This window comes from Cyrtonyx montezumae, unplaced genomic scaffold, assembly GCF_038088225.1.
Source record: "Cyrtonyx montezumae isolate F1298 unplaced genomic scaffold, pur_monq_1.0 scaffold_3, whole genome shotgun sequence".
NCBI lineage: Eukaryota > Metazoa > Chordata > Aves > Galliformes > Odontophoridae > Cyrtonyx > Cyrtonyx montezumae.
Window position 1 is genome coordinate 10,770,122 of NW_027072034.1, and position 26,757 is coordinate 10,796,878.

Genomic DNA, 26,757 nt, shown 5'->3' on the forward strand with positions numbered 1-26,757 from the left:
AAGTCCTCAGCACAGTCCTCAGTAGATGAAAAATCAAAGATCCGAAGACAAATCACGTTCAGAGCTCTAAGCAGAATGATCTTCTCTTGCAAAATGCTTTAATATGCATGTAGTACGATTCAACCAAACAGTGCACTCTGTCAACATTTACTTTTATCAGAATACAGGCACAGCAAAGCTAAGAAATCAAATTATCAATTTCCCCTGAACAAATTTGAGATAATATATTGTTACCTAAATCTATACCCTAATGCTAAAGGGAATCAATGCAATTGACAACAATTTTTGACTTTTTTTTAATGGCAAATCTATTATAGAAATAAGAAAATAAGAAATAAGAAAATATTGAAAGTTCAATTGTATCTGGTGACTTCCTGACAGACAGCTATTTCCATAGTAAGTTGTCATAATCTGCACTTAAGCTCTCAGAAGAAATACTTATGTTTTTGAAATCTTCCAACCAAATTGCAGGTGTTTTGTAGGAGCGTCAATCAATTGACACTGTGCAGTAGCAAAATACTCACGCACCAGACACGAAGGCTGTGCCTCTTTTGCTTTCTTATAAGAAATGCATCCTAAAAAGGAGAAGCCATTTCTAAGTAAAACTCCAAAAATCAAATACAAACCTGTGTTTATTTACCTCAAAATAAAATTACATTTTGCTCAATTCATAAAATTATAAAAATCATTTTTGGTAAAAAGAAAAAAAACAGTTATTGTTATGATGGAATAGAACATCTTATGCTCACTTTTCAAGTGTGCAAACATTGGAAAACTTATTTTCAGAAATATCCTAGTTTCTTCCCTCCTATGCACTTATTCATAGGCTGAATAGCTGGGCTGAGCTCAATGGGATGAGGTTCAATAAGGCCAAGTGCCGGGTCCTGCACTTTGGCCACAATAACCCCATGCAATGCTATAGGCTTGCTTGGGCAGAATGGCTTGAAGAAAGAAGAGAGGAAAAGGACCTGGGGGTGTTGGTTGATGCTCGGCTTAACATGAGCCGGCAGTGTGCCCAGGTGGCCAAGAAGGCCAACAGCATCCTGGCCTGTATTAGAAATAGTGTAGCCAGCAGGAGCAGAGAGGTGATCATCCCCCTGTACTCAGCTCTGGTGCGGCCGCACCTCGAGTACTGTGTTCAGTTTTCGGCCCCTCACTACAAGAAGGACTTTGAGGCCCTGGAGCGTGTTCAGAGAAGGGCAACAAAACTGGTGAGGGGTCTGGAGCACAAGTCTCGTGAGGAGAGGCTGAGGGAGCTGGGATTGTTTAGTGTGGAGAAGAGGAGGCTCAGAGGAGACCTTATTGCACTCTACCACTTCCTGAAGGGGGGTTGTGGTGAGGAGGGGGTGGGCCCCTTCTCCCTGATAAATAATGACAGGACGAGAGGGAATGGCCACAAGTTGCGCTGGGGAAGATTTAGATTAGACCTGAGGAAACATTTTTTCTCTGAAAGAGTGGTCAGGCACTGGAATGGCCTGCCTAGGGAGGTGGTTGAGGCACCATCCCTAGCGCTGTTCAAGAAGCGTTTAGATGAGGTGCTAAGGGATTTGATTTAGTAGTTGGGTAGGGATAGTGATAGGAGAATGGTTGGACTAGATGATCTTGTAGGTCCTTTCCAACCTAATGAATCTATGAACCTATGAACCTATGAACGTATTCAACCACAATGGTTAATTGATAATCACTGGATTTCTGCGTGAAATCTGGTGAGTTTAAAAAAAAATAGAAAAATAGTTGAAATTAGAAATACTGCTTAGAAAAAAATAAATGAAGTCCTATAGAGACGACCCATTTTATTTTGTATCTTTCAATATTCTTCAGTGTTTTTCTACACCATAGCTATATTTCCTTATTACAACAAAATAATCAATATGATTTTACGCAATCAGGATGCATGTGATCAGAAAATTCTATTAATAAGTATGTTTCCCTGGAAACCATATTATGTTGAGATTACTATTTCATGGTAATGACACTCTTAATTAAGAGAAAATTATATCTAATATTAAGTGTGGATATTGTTTGACTAACACACTGAAATCCACAGAGCTGTTGATTCTTACAAGAACATGTTGGTGATATTCCAGCAGAGTTAAATTACTCTGGAATTACTTTGGAACTCTGCTAGAATTTCTCAGACTGATGGTATTCTTTGAAATTCTAATACCTTTCACTGTACTTATTTTAAAAGATAACATCAAGTCCTTTCCAACTGTATTTCTACATTATCTTCAGGATAATGCTGAAGAGAGCTGGCTTGCTTCATTTTAGGAAATCAAATTCATCTTGAGATCTGGAGTGAAAAGTAGCCAAGTAGTGCCAAAATGAAGGGTAAGTCTAATGAATACAAAAGCAGGAGTTCAGTATTCCAACAAACTCTTCTATTTTGCCACTTGTAAAAGGTTATCTTCTAGTTATAACTACTGCCAAAAGGGCAAAGCATCATTCAAGGTGATTCTCTGCAAATGCCCATACCTATTTAGTTTGATTTATTTAGTTTGATTTATTACTTTGAATTGTCCTTAACAACACATGACTATTCTGTACTCTGAGAATAATTAAATTCAATACTCAAATACATTCATTTTATTGCAGGCAAAACATAACTGTATATTCTGTAAAAATTCTTCCAGTGTCTAGATTCATATTTCCCATAAAAAAGTTTTGTGCCCTCAGTAACATACATTCTAGCAGACCATAGGATTAGCTTTGCCTTAATAGTATTAGCAATTATAATCGAAGAACAAAAAGTTTAAAATCCTTTATATGAACAGTGAGTAAATGAAATGCAGATTTATATGACACATTTTTAACAAAGGCCCCAATTCTCCTTGAACCTCAATGTTTCTGAAGTCACTTGACAACCTTGAATCAGAGAAACACATTAACATATGAAACAAAAATCTGAAGCAGAAACAATGTAAAGTTTGTATATTGAATGATATTCCAGAGAGATATTTGATCAGCCAGCATCACTCTTTCATGTTTTCTTCCATGTATGGATTTGTTTCAGCTGGTTACTGTTGATGATGATAGTAATGGAGCAATTGAGAATGAACCGAGGCTCCTGATGGAAAGGTCATGAATGTTCATTGTACAGATTAAAAGGAAAAACATATTAATGGTTTGCATGAATTTCTGCAAAGTATGGAAATGTCATTTTAAAACTTTTCTTAAACAAAGCTGTCAGCCCCTTTTCAAAGGGATGTTCTTGGAAAAGGAAACATTTATGCTGCTTTAGCCAATAAGAAACATGCAAATCTAAACAATAATGCTTATTAGAACACTTTTTATCTGTCTAAAACTGATAGAAAAATAAGTAATTATTCTTATCTCATTGTATTGGTTTATATATGAAAGTATTTTAGTTGATATGAAAGTTTATTTTAGTTGATACAATAGTTTATATGTAAGTATGTCAGGCAATTGATAGAAATGGTTATAAATTGTCATAACAGCAGATTACAACTTAATTAAAATTAATTTAACTTAATATTACCTTTATTAAATTAAAAATCCTTACTAAAACTTTATCTTTTACCTATTTTAAGAAATGCTAGTTAGGCAGTTTCTGCTCCACTGCAAGCATGAAAGAATTAAAGTTCCATATAAAATACTACTGTCTTTTTTATAGAAGGAAATATATCTGAGCTACAACATTTTTTGTTATAAAGTCTAATTTTTAATAATATTTAAGCTCCTTATTTGGAACATATTAGATAAAGAAAACAGTGAATTAATTACTCGCATTTGTTTGAATCACCTTAATAATTTGAAAAAATACTCAGTTTCCTAAAATATATGCACCTTGACCAGTCTGAACATCAGCTCTGCAACACGCAACTGATCAACAGTAGTCATTTCATTTTTAATATGGGTTAATTAATCTAGTAGATAGGATGCTTTTCAGGACAATTCTGAAATGATTTAAATAGTTTTGCTATTTCTTTTTCCAAGAACACCCTAATGTCAAACTTAATTTTTTGCAGTCAAATTTGATCTAACAGCTAGAAACAACAGTATACTGAGTTAGTATTATTAACAGCATACTGAATAGATCTATTTCTGTATGAATACCTTTGGTCATAATTCATTTAATTTGGCATTCTACCTGAATGAATACGTACATGTCTTCTCTAGGATTAAAATGATGAATGATATGAAAAGATCTTTTATATAAGACTACAATTATTAAATAGCCATCACTCATAATTAAAAACTTAAATAAAATTTTTAAGAGATAATTTGAATGTTAATCTCACTAAGAAAGTTTAAATCAGTGAAAACAGTCAGGGTTTAAAATATATTCTGAATCTATATTATTATAAATCATCTTAAAAATCAGTAAGTAACAAATGTTGCATTTCATGATCAAGGAAATAAACCACTATAATTACTATAATTAAATGAATTTTATAAAGCTCATACTTACTGTTTTTTCATTTGCTGTAACTGTTTATAGAACAACTATTTTTTGAAGGAAAAAACATACATTTGGAATTATTATGTTCTTTATCACATTTTGGTTTTTTCTTTGACAATTTTCTTTAAGCTTACTGAACATTCTGGACCTTTCTGAAATTCTTCCATTCTTATTCATCTTTAGTTAATGATTTAAGTAAACCTGTTTTTGGCCAGAGATGACTTTTAAGCATTTTTCTGTAGTAATACAAATATTTGGTAAACAAAATTACAAATTTGTGTTGCTTGTGTACTAAATTATTCACAATGTGTTAAGTATTCAATATTAGTAGAAAAAAAAAACAACTATCAGGTTTATTTACTTTCCTCCTTAGTGAAGCTGTACACTTGAGGATTTTAAGAAAGTCTAGAGCAGATCACTCTTGAAATATACTTCTAAGCATTTCTATTACAAGTAATCTGCCTGTAATCTACTGCCTAGAGATAACACACATTCATTTCTGTGTAAGTCTATGATCTGTATTGGTATGCAAGTGATAATATATTGCAGTCATCTGTAGAATAGCAATAATAGCGAACAGTATTAGACTGAATTTGGAAAGAAGCCTAATTTTTTTTTAATCTCTAACCACTAAACTCTAAGCTGGTATTTTTGGTCAGTAACTTCCTGTAAATACGTTCAATGTTTAATTGATTTTTACTTCCCACCTTTTCCCCATACATTTAAAAATAATTTCATACTTAGAAGAAATTCTAAATTGTCTTCATACCATTCAACTGCCATCACAAGTCCTTCCTGTCCCCACCCACTTCAAAACTAAAGTTTGTTTTCTTGAAACTAATACTGGGTTACCAAAATGAATATATTAGATAAACAAACAATCTCACACATTCTCTGAGGCTTTGCATATAATGTAAAAAGGAAAAAACTTATTGTTTCTCCCATCTCTTGAATGAACTGAGTAATGGGATCGGAATATTCATTGCTAGCATCTGTGATAAGTAATTAAAATATGGTGTTAAAACTACTTTCACAACATTAACACTTCCTCAGTGCTTATGATTTAATGAGCCAATTTATTGAAATCTTCATATTATTTTGTGTGAGTGGTTCCTCATTATGTCATATCAACACTGTTCAACCTTCACTTTTATCTTAATTCTTAAATATGTTCACACCTTTTGGCACTCATACTGACTTTTGACAGACTAAATAGCACAACTTATTACGTCTTTGAAATGAACCCTAATTTGAACAATGTACTTATCAACCTGTATTGTTACTGATTCAAATGCTATTCAGTTTAGGAAAACACTCTTTTTGCCATAAATGATAATACATTTGCCTTTAATTACATCTTTTGACTATTCTCTCATCTCTTTTGGTTCACAGGTAGATTGTTTTATTTGAAGCTCTTATGAATAAAATTCTCTTTTCTTTTTTGCCTCATACTGAAAAATGGAAGAGAAAATTAGCTGGAAGCATGACAGATGCCAACAAATGGCATTGAGTCAATAACAGGTAATAGCCTACATTTGCAGTCTACTGTTTTTTGTTGCTTTTTTGTAACTTTGATTATCTGTCAACTGCAGTTAACTTTAGTCTTCCAGAATTTACATCATTTCAAAAAGTGTAAGTACAAAGAAACAGGGCACAAAATAATATTCCCTAAAGAGTATTTCCTTTTTCAAACACATTCTTCAGGACTTACTAAAAGGCAAAAAAGAATGGAGAAGAAAATCTCACATAAAAATTGAATTGTCTGTAATTTAAGCACCTTTTCTGTGTAGTATATTTCAAGTTTAAACTTCACAAATGCACTGAATAACAAGCAAGAGAGAAATAAAGTTTTCCAGTGTGTTTTTCCATTGCACAAATTCAACCTAATGGAGAAGAAATTATGCATGAAACAGCAGTATAGTACAAAAACTACTTAACTACAGGGAGGTCTGTCTCTCAGACTTCTCTTTACTTCTCATCATGGCTACTACTACTACTACTATATCTTACTATAGTATTCCAAACATTTGCAATCCCTTTTCTCCTCCTCTTCATTTCAAAGCAATGATTTTCAACTGACATTCAGAGTAATATAGATTTCTGCTTTTAAAACTACTAGCTGTTTCCTGCTGCAGAAAATAATGACTCTTGATTTCATTGCTATCAAAGAATTATGTCTGCACAATCAGGAATGATTCACACCACCAACTAACAGCAGAAATTGACTTACGGAGGAAAAGTTTAGTCTTTGCTAGAGTGCAGTCTCACACTGCCACTGGCCTGATAAGCTAGCCATTCCAAAACTAGCTTAGGTACCTCTACACTAATTCATGGAAATAATTCCTGATACAGAGGATTTGGCATAGTATACCCTCAGCAATTTTGATGTTGATACAAAACTGGGAAAGTGGATGACACACCAGAGGTAAACGTTGCTATCCAGAGAGATTGTGACAGACTAGAGACACAGCCTGACAGGAGTCTTGTGAAATTCATTGCGAAGAGCGGAGTCCTGGCACCTGGAGAGAAATAACCTCAGGCACTAGCACTTTCTGGAGGAAACCCAGCTGGAACACGAAGTTGAGCATGGGCTAGCAATGTGAACTTACCACAAAGAAGTCTACATATTGTTATAGTGGTCTGTCCACAGCTGGAGCACCGTGTTCAGTTTTGGGCCCCTCACTACAAGAAAGATATTGAGTTGCTCCGGGATGTGCAGAGATGGTCAACAGGTTTGATTAATTTCTGCTGCTACTGCCACTCGTGAGCAAAATACATTACTGGAGAGCAAAACAACAGTGTTCATTATATGCAGCATGGATGGAATCATGCATTGTATGCTCCTATATGAAAAAAAAAAAGGAGAAAGGTCTAAGGGAAATAAATATCTAAAAAGGTACTCAAAATGAGATTTCAAAAAGTGGTCAAATCCATTTAGAAACAAAATATACTGATGGACTTTTAAAAGTACATAGCACCCATTTGTTTTCTTTAAAATTACTACGAACAGGTGGGTGTTAAGCTCTGGCAAGTCTTGGCAGATTAAGTAGATTCCTAAATTGACAGTGGATCTCTGCTGAAAGCTGTTCCTGATTTTCATTACTGAGATCCATGCAAGCTATTCTAATGCAGTCTATTGTACAATAAAAAAGACAAAACTAAACCTGAGCCTAAACTGGAAAATGTTATGAGGTACTCCATTGTATTTTGATGCACTGCTCTTACACTTACTTGTACAGGTTTTACTGAACATACCAGAATTTTCAGATGTGAATTATAATATCCTAGCATCCAAATCAGTTAAAATGCATCAAAAGAAAATATAAAAATATTTCCAAAGTGGATGACTAAATACCTGCATACAAAAAGAACAAATGGGATCCCTTGGGAGTATGTACTCTTAAAAAAAATGCTACCTTTACTACAAAATATCAAGATCTATAAACAAAACATATAGAAATTAGAACATGTTACCTCTGTACTGAGTGTCATAAACTAACTGACAATTTATCCTACAGTGCTAAGCCAATAGAGGAATATGGAGATTCTCCTTGCAGCTAGTCTGAACTCTTTTGAAAACTGGGAAGATACTCATTTTTAAGTGTAATTACCTTTACTTAAAAAATGACATAAAAATTACTGTCAAACTTTCTCACATTCTCATTTTTATATTTTCCTGATTGAAATTAACATTCAAATCCCTATCTTATATAAAGAGTGAATTAATTATTCACTCATAAAAAAAAAAAGTATTTAGCACCATTTCAGATGCCACATGGTGTCTGGAAATCCACACATGGCCATTAAATATAGCACTGGATTTATGAAGGAACCCTTCCAGAAAATCTGCAGGGAACCAGGCAGCATGATGGCAGCATATCTCAAATTAACACAAGTTTATTTCTGTCCACTGGGAACTAGATAATGATTGCTTACAGTTAGGAGACTAGCTGATATGAAGAAACCTACTGGTATGATTGAATATAAAACCAAGTAATACTTAGTCCTTTCAGATAGAAGTTATAATCTCCTGGCATACATTTTACTTAGAAACGATTGAAAGAATTCACAGAATTTTGTAGGGAATGATAGAATATACACTAATATCTTGCATTTACAGCAGAGCAGTAGGTGAGAACGACTCCTAACAAACCACAAGCAAAAAAAAAAATGTCGCTTGCTCGATGTGAATCTGTGTCAGCTGAACTTTGGCAGTGCTGGAGCTGTTTATGGAAATGAAAAAAGGTGGAATGTTTGATATGCAGTGACACCCTCAATTTTTGGACATTGATACCCTCGATTTTTAGAAAGTAAAGAGCCCTGCAATTTCTTTATCTAGCCCAAAACAATTGAAAAATTTTGAACTAGATGAATCTCAGTATACTGATGGTTAACTGTTAACTGAGTTTTTTATTGGGAGGCAGAAATACCTTTTTATCACATGCCATGTGAGCTGTGCAAGGAATTCACAAGTTTGTATCTCAATGTCAATTAACCAAGCTAGGATTTACAAGGCTTCTGCTTGAGTGTAATATGCAAATTAACATACACTTTTAAAATCATGCCATCAGATGTAATGTGAGTATCTGAGAGAACTTAAAGGCTTAGCATTTTCTATAGGTTCCCATAAAGCATCTCTAGAAATAAAGACAGAATCACAGATCTGTGGAAGGTGGATCAGTTCCCTTCCTCCCCAGTGAATTTACAGGGTATTTGAGTACTTCATATTAGAAAGTCAGGATTGTTTCTGTCCCTGGGCATGAAATCTAATTTTGATGCCTACATTAGTTTCATCGGGTCTGAGCCACCTTGTATATAATACTCAAAGATTATGCATTATCCTACTATGATGATCTGCAAGCCTGTGAATATGGTATTATTTAAAGTGTCACAGACATAAAGGCAATAATATTTATGCTACTTTTTAGCTTTCATGGTTAACCAATGATCTACAAGCCATCATGAAAACATCCATTATAACCACATTATGCTTGTGGAGTTATCTTTAACTATTTCTACAAGTAAATGTTTATACTCTTTTAATCATGCATTCCTTTGCTGAGAACCACTAGAACATATGCTTAACATCCTCATTCTTCACTAGTCATGCCAATCTAGACATCTACTACTGTGTTAATTCCAAGATCTTCTTTGTAAACTCCTCTGGCAACCCAACAATCATTAGCAATTGCTCTTACTCTTGAGAAAAGCCATAAAAACAACATTTTGCCCAGTAGAAGCCACACATATTCTTGGCTCATTGAGTTACCTCGACATTAACAGGTTTATAATAATGTGCACAGACACTGAGCAGAAACAATTGTCTCATACATAAGGAAACGGGGTTACATCAGCACTAGCAGAGCATATAGGGTTAGGCAGCTCAAAGATGCTGCTGCAATGCTGAACGATGTTTCTAGTTACAGCTTCAGTCAGGGAGTGAGAGACACAAGCACAGAAGAAACCACTCTCTATTGGGAAAGGGACAGAAAAAGATGAGAACTCTGTCTGAATTCTGAATTATTTTGATATCCTATTACTCAAGTCTGACCACATTGCCAGTATAATTACAGAAGCTTTAGAGTGAAATGAGGTATCATAAAACACAGGCTATAAATTTAAGCTTTCATTTTAGGAGGATTTTATGGCAATCTTTTCAATCTGTTAATAATCTTTGCAGTCTATGACTTCATCATTTTTAGTGAATTTAGAGGTAAGGAACCTAAATCTGTTTTCTCAAAGGTCTAATGATTAGTTTTTAATTTTGACCCTACTTCCCTCCAAAGAGCTTTCCAGTTAATATTCAGTGCAATGAATCTGACAGAATGCTTTATTTGATTTATACTTAAGTATAAACCACTATGGGGGAAATTTAACCTCATGGTAATAAATTTCCACCTTGTTCTCAATAATTTCTGTTAAAACTTTGCTATATCTTAACTTCAATCTGGAAAGAATTTTGAAATACTTTTTAGTGTCACTGCAAAGATTTATATGATGCAATACTCAGTGATAGACAAGCATATGTAGTTTTTAGATTAAATAAAAAAAATAACTTGAAGAATCATATAATTAAAAAATTATTTTTTTAAACAGTTTTGAGGCTGTTAATTTTTTCATGTACTCTCATCACTGGTCACCCACCTTCTGATCAGAAATCAGATCACCTTTCTGTTCAGAAAAAAAACAAGCTATCTCAAAAAAATTGACTTGAATCTAAACACAGAGGTTTTATGAAAAGTTTTCTCAAAGATTCATAATGAAATTTAGTTTGAGGTTAATACAACTGTATTAGAAGTTTACAGGTGCTTATCATTAATGTGTGATACCGATACATGCTTATATTTGTGATGAATCTATGAGAAGCAGAGGAAATCTAGGATTTAATTCAATTGTTAAACATAAGATAGTTACGCCTTGGATTATTTAAGGTATCCAGGATATTCACTCAGCTTGGTAATTCAGGGACAACATGTTAATGTGCAATTAGCAATGCAGAGGTAAGCAAAGTACATGATGTCTAGATGATTTAGGAGCTTCTAAGCATAGAATTATTTTGAAATCTTGCTGATACTTTTGTTTTTACTTTACATACCTCATTTTATGTTGAAGAATGTAAAACAACCAAAGAAAAACAAAATAAAGAAAAACTCACAATCCCTCTATGAAACAGTGCCTGTAAATCTTAGCATAATGACTTATAATAGTTCTTGTTTTAATCATCTCCTTCCTAGCATGCTTTTCCTGCTTTTTCCCTGATAACTCTGAGTGTGTATGTATTTATTTATTTACTCACACTGTACATGTGGCAAGAACAGTATCTGGTTATGTAACAAAGTGCCACTCTTAAGTCTACATTAATCTTCCTTCCTATATTCTTCAAACATTAACTGAAACAGAATAACTACTTAGGCATATCAGAGAATCATATGCTATGCTTACTCTTTCCATTGATGGGTACCAAAAATAGCAGAGCAGCTGTAGAGAAAACATTAAGAAGCATCAGTGGGATTACATGAGGACCTGGAGGTATTTAAATATTTTCTCTTTATTTGACTCTGATCTGATGCATCCTATGTCTACAGAGACTCCAGAAAGATATGGTTGATTAAATCATCTAATCAGATATATTCCATATTAATAGAAATATAATAATCTGAAGGAAAATCTATTTGAGTATATTTGAGGAAATATATCCAACACTTCTCATTCTCTATTTCAGTTTGTTTATTACAAGATGAATTCCCAACTTCCATGGAAAGGGTATTAAGAATGATACTGATTGTTCTATGGAGGTCCAGTTATTTACTCAATGCAATCAGAAGACCTTGGAATCCATATACTTCTCTGTCTATGAACATCAAGAGCTTTTGATATATCTCTACAGAACCTCTTGCAGCAGCTTAATGCTTATGGCTTTTATTTTATTAACAGATATGGAGAAAAGGCTCAGAAAAGTCCCATTGCTGAGCACTGGCATGCTGCAAACTAAGATGAGCCAGTGAAAGTTTTTTTTGATTCCTAGTGTAGGTTTCCAAGAAGGGCTGTGATGGGACTCTGGTCAGTAGGCAAACACACACGTCCTCTCACTACTCTCGTGGGACAGAGATCAAACAGAAGGATGCAAGAAGTCTGATGTATTGATATGACAGTCTAATAGGAAAAACAAAAGCTGTGTGTGTTTTTTAGGCAGAAAGAGGAATTCATTCACAGATTCTCATCAGCAGGCAGATGTCCAGATGCTTCCTAAAAAGCAGGGCCACAGTATTCATAACAGCTGGTTACGAGAACACCACAGACAACCCTCTCTTTTTCATCCTTTTTCTTGCTGAATATGGAATGGTATGGTATGGAATATCCCCTTGGCAAGTCTGTGTCAGCTGTCCTGCCTGTGTTCCCTCCTAACCTCTTGTCCACAGCTAATCTACTGGCTTTTGCAGGGATTGAGGAGTGGGGAATCATAGAATGAAAGAATCATTAAAGTTGGAAAAGACACATCTAGGATCACCCAGTCCAACTGTCATCCTACCGACAATGTTTCCCTCTAAACCATGTCCCTAGGTACTACATATACATGTTTCTTTAACACCTCAAGGTGTTTCCTGGGCATTCTGTTCCAGTGGCTGACCACTCTTTCGGAGAAGTTTTTTTTGGCAATTGAGGCCACTCCCTCTCATGCTATTGCTAGTTACCTGGAAGAGGCTGACCACTCCTTTGCCACAACCTTCTTTCAGGTAGTTATAGAGAGCAACAATATGTGCCCTGAGCCTCTTTCACACTAAACAATCCCAGTTTCCTCAGCTGCTCCTCATAAGACTTGTACTCCAGATCCTTCACCAAAGAAGGAAGAGAAAGTCTTGACCCTGGGTAAGCACTGCTCAGCAATAGCTAAAACATTAGTGTGCTGGCAACACTTAGACACAAATGCAAAGTGAAGCTCTATTCAGGCTACTTGCTACAAAGCAAGTTAACGCCATGCCAACCAAACCCCACAAACAAGCAAATAAGAGAATAATCATTAGGAGGTACTAAACCAAAAAAAAAAGTTATTTGTCTTAAATAATAATAATAATAATAATAAGATAAACGAGAGACAACTGAAGAATGCATAACCATCATAGATACGTTCACAGGAGGAGAAGTGTTCATAGGCAGAGACCTCCTAAGTTCATCTATTCCAATCTCTTTATCAAATCAGGGCTAACATCAACACAGCTTCTGATGATCCAGAGTGTTGTTTTCTTTTGTCTAACCAATTCAGGAAAGCCTCAAAGGAAGAGGACAGCCCAGCCTCTGAAAAATTTGCTCAAGTGCTGAATTGCTTTCCGAATGATTAACCACCAGTAATAATCTCCTGTTATTGTTCCAGTTTTTCCTGATGTAGCCCAATACACAGTTCTCCTAATTTGCATTGTTTGTTCATACTCAGCATCTGTCATAAACACAAGCTATTTTTCTGTTTTAAGAACAATTTTTTTTCTGCCTTTCTTAGTATGTCATAAGATAAGTGCTTACTGCTTTCCAGGTTCACAACTCTGCATATGATGGATATCTATTGGCCAAATTTTCTAATTTATTGAAGTCATCCTAAATGAAGGGCTGTCGTTCTTTTTGTCAAATTCTGGAAAATATTGCTTTTAAACACCCACAATATTCACAGTTTCAGATTATAACGTGATGAGAGTTTTCACAATAACAGTTATTATATTATTATTAAAATAAAATAAAATTACCTGAGGTGGAAGAAGTGGTAATCTTATATATGCAAGCAGCATACTTAGGTCACTGCATCGCCTCTGCATATCATACTTCACCCACATCATTAAGGCATGGAAAATGGTCTCTTCATCGGGAACATTCACATCATCACTAGCAAGAAGTTTATGGAGTTCTTCAGCTGGTAGAAGTAAAAATTCTTGATTTCTTATAACTTCCATTATATTCTCCTGAGAAGAGCAAAGCATTACAGATTTAGCAACACTGGAAGAAAATAAAAGCAGTTGTTAAAGCTAACAAATCCATAGGATTAGTCATTATTCATCTTTCTTACAGATCATAAGAAAAAAAAACACAGATTATAATAATTAAACTGATATATTTCTAAATCATAGATGAATATATTTTAAAAAATGAAAGGAAGATTGTAAGGTAAAAATATAATAAAAATCTGTCAGAATCTGGTTAGACAGAAAGACTAGAGCAGATCTATATACTTAAAATTTGTATGAACTTAATTGTAATTGAGCATATATATTTTTAATTCTTACATGCACAAGCTCCAGGTTTTTCACTATATTTCTTAAAAAAGTTGGTTTCTGTTATGGTTTTATGATTTTTGTTGTATCTGGGTGTACCTGACTCAGAAGAGAAGAAGAACTCCATTCCCCAGAGGACTGTGCAATGCTTTGCATTTTTATGTGTTTGTGCTCAGAGGGAAAGATAAAAACTGTCTGTGGTCACGGGACTGTCCCTCTTCCCTTCAGGATTGAGCTCGGCAGTGGGTGTTTGTTGCAGCCGTCCGCCTTCAGCGTTAGCGTAAGGCCTTCGGTTTATCGGACACTCTCTCTTGCTCATTTTATTTGCCTCAATTCCAATTATATTGTATTATATTGTGGTTTTTTTTGCTTTCTGATATCTTATTTAGTAGATCAGCTTTCCTCCTCAGATCGTTGCCACTGTTTTGTTCCTAGGCCCACCTCCCTTCTCCTTTTTCCCTTTCCCCCCTCCCCTTCCCTGGGGTGTGGGCCCATGGGTCCCCTGCCTCAATTGTCACGGTACCGGGTCAAACTGCCCCGCAAACCGCTGACAGTTTCTGTGCAGAAATTGTGAATATGTTCTCATTTTCTTGTCTTGTAAGAAGTAGGGACAGACTGGATTTTTTCCTCTTGAAAAAATCTAGTTTTGTTATAAAATACAAAATATGGAAAGTGTTTGAGGGAAAACTGAGTTACAAGATCTGATAAAGTTGTGATTTTCATGATGTTATTGTAGATGGACTTAGTGAAAATAATGAATTATAAAAGATCAGTCAAGAATTAAAGGGGAAGAGCATCAAATCTCAGGGAAGTGGATAATTTCACTGCTACATCCACTGAGATAAAATTTTAGCATGTCAAAATTCAAATCAATACTATATTTCCTTGTTTGGATTTTGGCCAGGCGAAAGACTGATTGGTCATCAGGAATGTAACTATAACACAGTAATATTGAGACAATATATCTGATACCCAGAAAAACGGGTCAAGACTTAAAACATCAGACTCTGACTGCAGTAGGTCACATTCAGCCCTGTTTTTTTCCCTATGATACAGAGAAATTATTACTTTAATTCTTCAACATAATACATTTTGAAAATTTCTGCTTAAATAAATGCATTAATGACTAATTATATATGCTGTATAAGATAGTAGATAGAGATAAGTAATTATGATGGAACTGAATGCTGTTGAAAACAACGGTGACCACACTGGAATATTGTAGTTTGTGGCAGGTGGTGTCACGTCCTGCCCACAAGAGGAGGGAAGGGTTGACCAGAAGTCAGTAAGTGTTTTTCATTGGTCCTTTATAGGTGGGTCCCACAAATGCTTGGGTCTCACAATTGCTCACATGGAAACAGAAAAAAAACATCATATGTACGTTTGTCAGAACTTATTTTTAAAATTGCTTGAGTAAATACCAAAAGGTTCCAGAATATATATTTTTCTGGCCTTTGTTTTTCATCCACTGACTCCAAACGTAGTATGTTTAAACTGTGTGCCTAGAATCTTGTATGGAGCCCAGAAATACGGTAAGGGAAATAGTTTGCGGGCACTTACCCACAAGTTGGCTTAATTCATTTTAATTAAAAAGCCATAAGACTCAGAAAATTTCATTGCGCTTCTCAATAAAATGATTTATAAGGCAAAGTTTAATTAAGGCTGGTTAAAATGACATTAAATTCCATTATGAAGAAAACATAACTCAATGTGTTACTAGGAACCAACATGAAACTTTGCAATAGCATATTAATCCAAAGTCCTAATATTATTGAAAGACATTATGACGGTAGAATACATTTTATGAACTCAGAGAACTTAATTAATTTTAAATAACTTTTAGAGAAGGGACGCTGACTAATGTTATTATCATTTTGATTAAGATTTCTTATAATTTTAAATTGTGTTTTCATTTGCAGATATACTTTAAAAGAACATATTCCAGCCTCTCTACTGATTTACTATTGACTGAAAGCAACATCCAACAGTATCCGGACAAAACATGAGCTTGCTAAGCCCAAATATTTCTTCTCAACATTTGAATTTCCAGTAGTTTCATGTAAGTCATGGCTAAGTTTAGTATAAACTGTTGCTTTTAAAATTTTTAGTGAACTGCAACTGCTGTATATGTGTGTACATACACATATGAATTTATATGATCTATTCATACATATTTTACATATATAAAACATCAGTTTATTGATCTTCAGAGTTCAAAAACCTCCCTTCTTTAAGTATTAAGGATTTCTTCAATTAACTTTTGACTGTATAAAACTTCTACATCACATTTTAATTTCTTGAATTTCATTTCATTTGCAGTAGAAATATGTCAATGGGTTGCTGTTCTACCAAAACATAAACAGTTTATTATAGTTTTCATTACTGAAAAAAAGATCTGCCTCTCTTCTAAAATGAAACTGACCTTCATATTTTCACCTTAGGGAGCAGGATACAAAAGACATCTGTGATCCACTGGTTATGTTTTTAGGATAATTGAAATATCTTTGTTTTAATTCTCCAGAAATTAGGGTTAAATATAGTCACTGAACTACGCTCTAGTGAAATGCATTTAGGAATGCTTTGTGAATAATGGTTCTCACTATTTAAGCACATCCAAGGTTATCAGACAGCAGTGTATGAGTTTTCAGAATCTATAATTTTTGATTCTAATACTTAAGGAGCTTGGTAGATCTGATCTTCAGGGTCTCATATGTCTCATAAGGGTAACTGGGATGTGACTAATGCTTCTCCTGCATGGGTTATTCACATAGCCTTTCACTTAAGCAAGAATTGTTATGTTTTAATTAAGTATTGAATTTGTTTTAAATTAGAAAAGGTAACTAATAGTAGATAGTATGAAAGTCTCTGAACCCACTCAGTGAAAGTTATGTCTCATTTGTTTGACCTTCCACTTTCTCAAAATGATCATGTAATAACTATTGCTGTAGGGTCAAAGCATTTCCAAGGCAGAGCTGTTTCACTTTTAAATCTTTACAGCAGCATAGAGAATTAGAATTAAATGACCATGAAGTGTTAGTTGAGTAAAGTCATGTAAACAAAATATATCTTTATTTGAAGGTAGATAAGTAAGCATCTGTGTAGCTCAGTCTAAAAGATTATGTATCATAGGAACATAACTGTTCTAAGGAAATTAAACTATTACCAAGCAGAATTTAATAAAAATAAATTCTATTATTTATATACTTACAACGAAGTTATTGATACAAATGATTTTTTTTAATCAAAACGTATAACAATCATTATTTCACATGATATTTTTGAATGTTAGTTATTTTTTATACATGTCATTGATTTCAGCAATCAGCTTGTATAGCTTTAAGAAACTTCTATATCATTTGACCTTGATGGTCAAAAGAATGTCGTGTGTTAGTTAGAATCTGGTACAACATCAGAGTTGCTGTGGCAGCAAAATGCTTAGGAAGACTTTCGGCTTTAGATGAATTTTGCAAGTTTTATGTTTGGTTGATTTGATACTGTGACCTTTTCAATATGTAAATGAAAAATGATTAAATAGTGCTGAAAAATAGGTATTCATGCACTAGTCTTTCAATTAAGTAGTAAGTAGCCAGTGTGAATGAGTGTTTTAAACCATACCACACTCAGTTTAAATCCTGCATTTTCATTAAAATACTTAAATGTATAAAAAACATCACACCTTATTTCTAAATTAAATCACATAGTATAATTTCTGGAAGGCAACAAATCTGTGAGTAATTTTCATTTTGGCCTGGAATTACTGCTCCTGTGCTACTGAACTCAGTCCAACCTCTTTTTATTCATGGCTTTCTGTATCAATTGTTTCATACAAGTCTATATTCTCAATTTTTCAACATTACTAAGACCTTGCTTCTTTTGCTAAGACTGCCCTATTGTGTATCATCTTTCATAATGCAAATGTCCTTTTTAAGATCCCAAACTTTCATTAGATGAAGAACTAGTAATTTTCAATATCTCTATAGTCTGGTTCCTTAGCCAAATACTGGATCTCAACCAAGAGATTTGTCTTACACAGTATCCATGGATAGATTAAAATTCAGGATGGGATATATGCATACATACTGTGTATCAAGAACATCATGGACAAACCAGCCCATATTGACCAAATCAATTATGGCAGCACACAATATTGGAGCACACATGACTATGGTGAAGAGCTGGAATTTCAGACAAGAAAATAGGATTAAGACAGAAAAAATTAGGATTAAGAAAGACAAAAGTAACAAAACCAGCCCTGTCAAGCTTTGGGTTGCTCAGCAAAGGTTACAAGCATGTCTCAAGGTTTATTGTAACTTGCCATGCATAAATGAGGAGCATGCTAGAAGTTAAAACTTGTGGCTTAATAAAACCAGTACATAATTCTTCCAGCCAGTTGTCCTAGTTTACTCTACTCATTATGTGGAATCCTTAGATATGAAGAACAGGAATATTCTGTCACAGGTCAGTCTGTGTAATCTGTTCTTTGAGCCACATCACAGTCCAGGTTGCGTATGAGCACTTCAACATGTAGGTCAAGTTAACCTCTTTTTGGTGTTTTTGTGTAGTGTGTTTTGTTTTTGTTTTTGTGTTTCTACTTCACGTGTGCTTTGTTTCTTTGTTGTCTTAGTGGAGCATCTGTACTGTTTACTGTGACTACGGGAATAAAAAAGTAAAGAACAGCAAGCCTTACAAGTAGCCAAACTGATTAAAATAAATCTGAAAGTCATAAATAAAATATTATTTGTTTTTATAGGATAAAGTTCTAGAACGGACTTCTAGTGGGGCAGGCAGGGAACAAGTCTCTTATGGCCAGTATAAGAATACAGGATGCAAAAGGGATTACATTATATATTTTCTTATTACAGAAGGGAACTGGCTTCGTTTCCTTCTCAGTTTTAACTCAGTTACCCTTCTGTTGAACCTAATAACATTTGTTTCACTGAAGATTGCTTCCTTATAAAGGCATAATCTCAAAGACATCTGGAAATGGATAATTTGCCACTTCTGCAGTAGCTTTCAGAAGTAATCATCCTCAACATAAAAATGTGTGTCTAATTTCCCATTTGAACTTGTCTGCCTTCCACTCATACATACTCATTCTTATTATGAACTTTTCTCTGATTAACGAGCCCATTAGCACAAAAACTGAAAAGAAGAAAGCTAACACTTTGAGTAATCTCTCGGGTCTTTAATAGCTGTAAGGATTTGAGTGGTTCTGGCCTTGCTTTTACAGTCCATTCACAATGCTGTATCCTATAATGCACCATCAGAATATTCAGCAGTCAAACAGGATACATAATCCTTAATATTGAGATTTTTTTTGTCATAGCACTTACAAATTCACTATTAATTTCATAATCATTCACTGACCAAACCTAACACTATTTAGCCCGTGAAATGTGATGGAATAAAGCACAGAGCAAAGGCTGAATGAATATACAGTCATATCTGTTAAAAAAAGCTTCTAGCTTCATAAATGGTTAATAAATACTATAACTCTGGATGAACTGACACCTCAGCCAAAACATTAAAATGCAGCCATGGTGATCTCCATATCTTTTTCACTAAAATAGTGATATATATTACAGTGTAAAATAACCGTTGTATTTGAATCTTGAGTAGTTTGTCAAGATGCAGTTTCTCTGGCTGGAGAGTTGGGCAGAGAGGAACCAAATGAGCTTCAACAAGAGCAAGTGTAGAGTCTTGCACCTAGGGAGGAATAACCGCATGCACCAGTACAGGCTGGGGGATGACCTGCTGGAGAGGAACTCTGAGGAGAGGGACCTGGGTATCCTGGTGGATGACAGGCTGGCCATGAGCCAGCAGTGTGCCCTGGTGGACAAGAAGGCCAATGGGATCCTGGGGTGCATTAAAAAGAGCACTGCCAGCAGGTCAAGGGAGGTGATCCTCCCACTCTACTCTGCCCTGGTGAAGCCTCACCTGGAGTACTGTGTCCAGTTCTGGGCTCCCTAGTACGAAAAAAGACTGGTATCTCCTTGAAAGAGTCCACTGGAGGGCTATAAAGATATAGAGCACGAAACACCTCCTTCATGAGTAAAGGCTGAGAAACCTGGATCAATTCTGAACATGGCCCTATCTCGCCACACTCTCCCAGAAACAGTGATATTCCCTGTAAATGTAGTTTTGTATATCAGTGTACACGAACACCAGTTCTTATGCCAGAATTACTCCTGTGAAACCTCCACATTTGTGAAGATCAGTTATCAGAATTAGAAAATAATATGTCAGAATTAACAGGACCTCAATTTAATGTAATTAAATGGATGAAAAACCTTTTCATTGTTAATATGTCTTTGCAGTAGTCTTTTTATAAAAGATCGTATTTTTTAACAGACTAACTAGGCAAGCAGCCTTGTCTAGACAACTCATTGCAAGTACAAAGACAACAGAATTCTACTGCAGGATGTAAGAAAATCAGATATCAAGAGCATTGAATGAAGCATCTCAGAGAAAGCTCAGAAAGATACACTCACTTTCATTCACATTTTTATTATTACCTTTACAAAAATACATAAAGTTACATAATTAACTAAATAACGGGTGAATTGAAATAAAATAGAAATAATAAAAAAATTCTCACCCCCAAAATAGTACTAGTTTCTTGCATGCATTAGTTGAATGAAGCTATAATACTCTTTCCCACTGTAGGTATCTCTGATCACAGCATGCTAGAAGACAGTTAGATATAATTTGCATAATTAAGTGGATAGCATTGTTATACACAGGAAACAAGACAGTAATAAAATATTCAAAGCTGTTGATGCAGACTTACTGCATCCTAAATACTGGCTAATATTTGTATTTATTTAGAATACAATCTATAGAGTCATATAAAGGAAAAGGACATTTTTTGTTCTGAGCAAAATGAATATACTTTCTTTAAATACAGTTGATGACAACCTAAAATGCATGACTGTTTACAATTTTTCTATTATAAAAGAAAGGAATGAATCTATAATCTGCTCTCTCATAAAACAAATACATGTGCTGAATAAATATTAAATCACAATAACAAATAAGAAATTGCTGTTTAACCAACTAATGAAAATGGAGTAATGGTCTGTCTTCATAGAACTGCCTGTTTATATGCAGCAGTGGAAGTTAATGTCTTTGTTTCTACGAATGATGTTTTCTGCTGAACACTGAAAACTTTAAAGAGGACTTAGATGTTTTGGCAACTTATAAAATATATAGGTTCTGGAGTACATTCCAGAAGCCTGCGTGTGGTGCTTAGAATTTCTACATGTATGAAGCAGTCTAAATAGAGTGGAAACATACTTGGATCTTGCTAAGTACAGATTTGTGTCTGATACTTTGCCACTACTTGAGTCTTTCCTGAGACTTCTATTTACTATAGCTAAGAGTATACTCCTTGAAAGAAATACAGAGCTCAGATTTGTCTATAAATGAGGATTTGGAAGCCACTAGATTCATTAAGAGTGTTCAGTGAGGATCTTGGAGACTGACATTAATTGTGCTTTCACATCTGCTTCTATCAAACTCTAAGACTGCACCAAAGCCATATGAAGAAAATCAGTAGTACCCTAAGCATAGTGTATGCACCTTGGTATTTAAAGCTTTTACGTACATGCTTAAATAACACACACACACACACACAAAATTAAATACTACTATATTTTCTTTAATTAGTTAAATGAATTGCATAATTCAATCTTTTCTACATGTGACGCACGTGCACACTGCGGCACTATAGCTATGTATTCTCACTAAATTCAATTAAAAAACTCACCAGCGAAAGAACCTAAATTCAATGCTACCTACAGATAAAGATCAGTAAACAATGTCCTAACATTTTAAAAGAATGTAACATTTTAAACAACAACCATCTACTACTGTAAACCAACATAGATTTTTATTTAATATTATTTGGCCTATTGGGAATCATATTTATCCAAACAACATTTTCTGAATCCTAATAACGTATTAGTAACAAAATAAATGATTCATCTAATGACTTTTCTGCGGTTCAGAATAGTATTCAGACATGTATGATTCACCAATTCTTAGTTATCTTCAGACTTAATCTCAGGGATTATCTTTATTACCTCTACTATACAGATCAGGAAAAGAAACACAATTTAAGGTTAAAAAAAGGCTACTACTTTCAAAATTAATCCAGTTTCATTTGCTTAAACATTGCTTAAGGCACTATGAACACTCCAAATATAAGAAAATATAAGCTCTTAGATTTCCCACGTTTTCTCATGTGAAGATTCAATCACAGTCAAGACAAAGCAAGAGTTATTACCAAGAATTAGATTTGCTACACCATTTTTCCCTGTTTTGTGTGTTTAAAGGGAAAAAATAAAAGAGATTCCACAAAATACAGTGCAATTGAATACTGAATCATGTTGCATCTGTGCCAGGATTCTAAATTAAGGCTGAACATGCAGCTTAGATACTAGCATCTGAATACTTCTTTCTGTAAGATAGTACTTTAGAAGATACTGTTTCACTTATGACTGTTTTTGTTTTTTCCTAAAAAGAAGCAGTACAAAATTATCTGTATTTTTCTTAGAAAAAAGTGAACCATTTTTTCAATTGACAGTTTTTTTATCAAAGGAATAAGAAAAAGAAACCTGGACAAATAAATATCTTGGAAGATTTCACGACTATTCATAGATTCATAGATACATTAGGTTGGAAAGGACCTACAAGATCATCTAGTCCAACCATCCTCCTATCACTATCCCTACCCACTGAACTACTAAATCAAATCCCTTAGCACCTCATCTAAACGCTTCTTGAACAGCGCTAGGGATGGTGCCTCAACCACCTCCCTAGGCAGGCCATTCCAGTGCCTGACCACTCTTTCAGAGAAAAAATGTTTCCTCAGGTCTAATCTAAATCTTCCCCGGCGCAACTTGTGGCTATTCCCTCTCGTCCTATCGTTATTTATCAGGGAGAAGAGGCCCACCCCCTCCTCACCACAACCTCCCTTCAGGAAGTGGTAGAGTGCAATGCGGTCTCCTCTGAGCCTCCTCTTCTCCAGACTAAACAATCCCAGCTCCCTCAGCCGCTCCTCATAAGACTTGTGCTCCAGGCCCCTCACCAGTTTTGTTGCCCTTCTCTGAACACGCTCCAGGGCCTCAATGTCCTTCTTGTAGTGAGGGGCCCAAAACTGAACACAGTACTCGAGGTGCGGCCGTACCAGAGCTGAGTACAGGGGGATGATCACCTCCCTGCTCCTGCTGGCTACACTAGTTCTAATACAGGCCAGGATGCTGTTGGCCTTCTTGGCCACCTGGGCACACTGCCGGCTCATGTTGAGCCGAGCATCAACCAACACCCCCAGGTCCTTTTCCTCTCTTCTTTCTTCAAGCCATTCTGCCCAAGCAAGACGAGTTGAATGTTCCAAAAATTTACTATGTGAGAATAGAAACAACTAGATTAATATGGAGTAATTTTAATAAAAAATGGGCATCTGTGAGTGAGAAATTTCAATTTATTTTTTAAACATTAAAAAATAATCATTTTTAATCACCAAGTACGAATTGCTGCCCTGAAATTGAAGTCAAATGTCTTAGAGAAGAATAAATGTCCACTGGAGAAGTTTCTGTTTCTCTACTGATGATAGAAGAATTTTGGATAGCAAGCTTAGACTTAGCAGCTAATACCACTCTGAGTAATGCAAGATAATTGTCAATCTGAATTTTAAAAGGTGCATATGAAGACTGCCTGTACGAATTCATGAGATGCCTGATATTTTAGTGGGAGAATGCTGCTAATTAAGTTAATTAAGTTCCATACATTTGTAAACACATCAAATACCACCTGTTGACTGAACTGCAGCACACTCCTGTGCTGCAACACATTCTACATAGCTCCTGCGAGAAAAGTCTTTTATTCATTACCACCAAGTTTCAGGGGACTGTATGCTTCCTAATAAGCTAAGAAATCTGTTCTCTCTGGTACAGTGAGCTCCTTGTTAGGCAAAACCTCTCTAATGTTATCCTGAATTCAAAAATATTTCCTTTCCTGAGCTATCTGCTAATGAGAATTTGGCTTTTTCTCTCATTCAGTTCCACTTTACTTGGTATTCAGTATTCAAGATGAACAAACAGGAGCCTTCATTATTCTTGTGTCTATAACAAAATAACATATACCAACAGTAATAAGGAAATAAATTGTTGTGTCACGGATATTTAGAATTGAAGCCAAGAAGATTATTTATGATCATTAATCTAATTTCTTGATATATCAAGTACATTCTGCACACACAGCTCACTAATCACCCTGGTAATAAGAATAATTTCTGCTTTGCTTAGATTTTACTAAAATGCATTCATTCAGTCCTGAGATGACAATACCTAGAGATGAAGATTCACCATTTTCTCTACAGCTATTCCAGGCTGTTACAGCACTTAAGCATATTTCCTGATAGAAAAGTGAACTTTAATTTCCCTCTGTTTAAACTGAATTGGCTCTTGCTAAGGTTAAAGAGCTATTTAGTTCACAGTAGTTTCCCCCTGTGGACATACACTCTAATCAAGTATATTGTCTTATCTTAATTTTAATATGCTGAATTAGCCCAAGCTCTCTCAGACATTCACTGCAAACCACATGGTCTTTTCTTGTAATCTGATGTGTCTCCTTTCTTCATGCTCCCCAATTATCAAATTATATTTAAAAGTGGTAACATAAGAACTGCACCAAGTATTCCAAAATCCACTGGCATACCCAGAGATAAGCTATTTTTTGCCATAGTACCATATTGAGGCACAAGGGAGTTCTTTATCTATTCCTGTAGAGATTTTCTGCAGCTAAAATGTCCAGACAGCACATACCACATTTTACTGAAGTGAAAATGTATTAGGCTTTTTCTATTTTTCTTTTTATCTTAGAAATCTCAATCATCTCATTAAAAGAAAGGATGCTGGATGACTTGATCTTATTTGGTAAATTTTCTGTGTAAATGAGACATGTTCTGTACAGACACATGTGGATCTAAACACATATACATACATATATATGTATATGCACAAACAAAGCTACAGTCATAAACACGTAACGTTTGACTTTATTTTGAACTCTTAGTATTTATTTTGTTCTAAGTTTAAGCCTAGGTAACAGAACAGTAAAAGTAGAACTCTGAAATAAAGGAAAGCAGGGCTAATGACTCATAACAATTTATTGGTAAGACAAATGCCATCACACCAAACATTCCCCCTTCCTCCTTTCCCCCAGCTTATTTTTTCCCCTAGCACAAGGTCAGGTATTATGGGATATCCCTTTGGTAGGTTTCAGTCAGCTGTCCAGGTTCTGTCCCCTTCCTGCTCCTCATGCACCCCTAGCTTGTTAACTGAAACAGCAGCATGAGAGCAGAGAAGTCCTGGCTCTGTGTGAGCACTGCTCTTCAACAAATGTAAATACTGTTATCACCACTATTTTCACAAGAGGTCAAAAACACGGCATCATATGAGCCTCCACAAAGGAAATTAACTCTACCCCCCTAAAAATCCTGACATACTTTCGTCTTCACTGTGCTAATTTCCTTTTCAAGAAGTTTAGTTTTCATTGATGCACACCCTGCCTCGGTCCATATGTTTGAAATTAATACAATTATTCAAAGGAATAAGAGGTTTCTTTTATGATTCATAACAGATAATCATTGCTAATCTCTATTACAGTGCAAGCAGTGCTGTGATTTTTTCTAGATCAAACAAATAAAATTCTATTTTTTAATTAATTAGGAAACAATGTAACTCTGCACTTGTTACTTCCAATTTTTGCTTTGTATTTACTTCTTTATTTTTCTGATCTGATTATTTTTTCCACATTACTCGTGTAGTTGTTTACTCAGCACATTTCTAAGTTGATTTTGTGGGCTTGTTTTTGAGGCAGAACTCTTCTCTCCAAGAAACTTCTAATATGTCTGGGAATAAAAATTCTAGGTAGTTCTATATTTAAGTTTATTTTATGTATTCGGTTTCAAGATCAAATCTCAATATCTTAGTTATTAAGCTGTTAAATAGAGTAGCGTACTATAATAACATTTTTCCCTTTTGCTATCAAGAATGAAATCATCCATATTTATTTATCCTCCATTTTAAGTACAGTTCGTGTATGATCACATGAATCAATTCTGTCTTCAGCTACCAGTGTTTCAACAATGTTCTCATATTTCACAGTCATGAAATGTTCTTTTTCAGCTTAGTAACTATTTAGTGGTAAGTTGCTACATCCAGAAATGACTGCCTGTGTTTTTATTAGCAATAGTTATCTCCCATACTTCATGAATTTGTGAAGTTCAGATTTTCCATGACAGTTCCTAGTAATAACCTCCATTCATACAACTTTACATAAAACTGTATCCACTTAGAAATCTAGTCCTGAGAATCTCTAAGAGGTACTTCTCTCAATTTTAGTGTTCTATTTTCCATTTATCAGAATGTGTTTTCAGTGTTATCCCTTATTATTTCCCTACCAATTATTTCATTTACCACCTGTGTTTCTCTTTTCCTTCCTGTATGAAAGTCATATCCTTTCAGAACTGTCAATGATGTCCACAATGATCATGTTGTTGTTATCTGTATAAAG

General features: G+C 34.8%; 1 protein-coding gene across 2 annotated transcripts in view; it reads right to left on the minus strand.

The window, feature by feature from the left end:
- KLHL1 (kelch like family member 1) overlaps positions 1-26,757 on the minus strand; it is a 178,307-nt gene that overhangs the window by 48,949 nt on the left and 102,601 nt on the right. For both annotated transcript variants that reach the window (XM_065744026.1, XM_065744025.1), the window contains one exon: positions 13,657-13,869. In XM_065744026.1, coding sequence (XP_065600098.1) covers positions 13,657-13,869 — 213 coding nt within the window. The remainder of the gene's footprint in view (positions 1-13,656; positions 13,870-26,757) is intronic.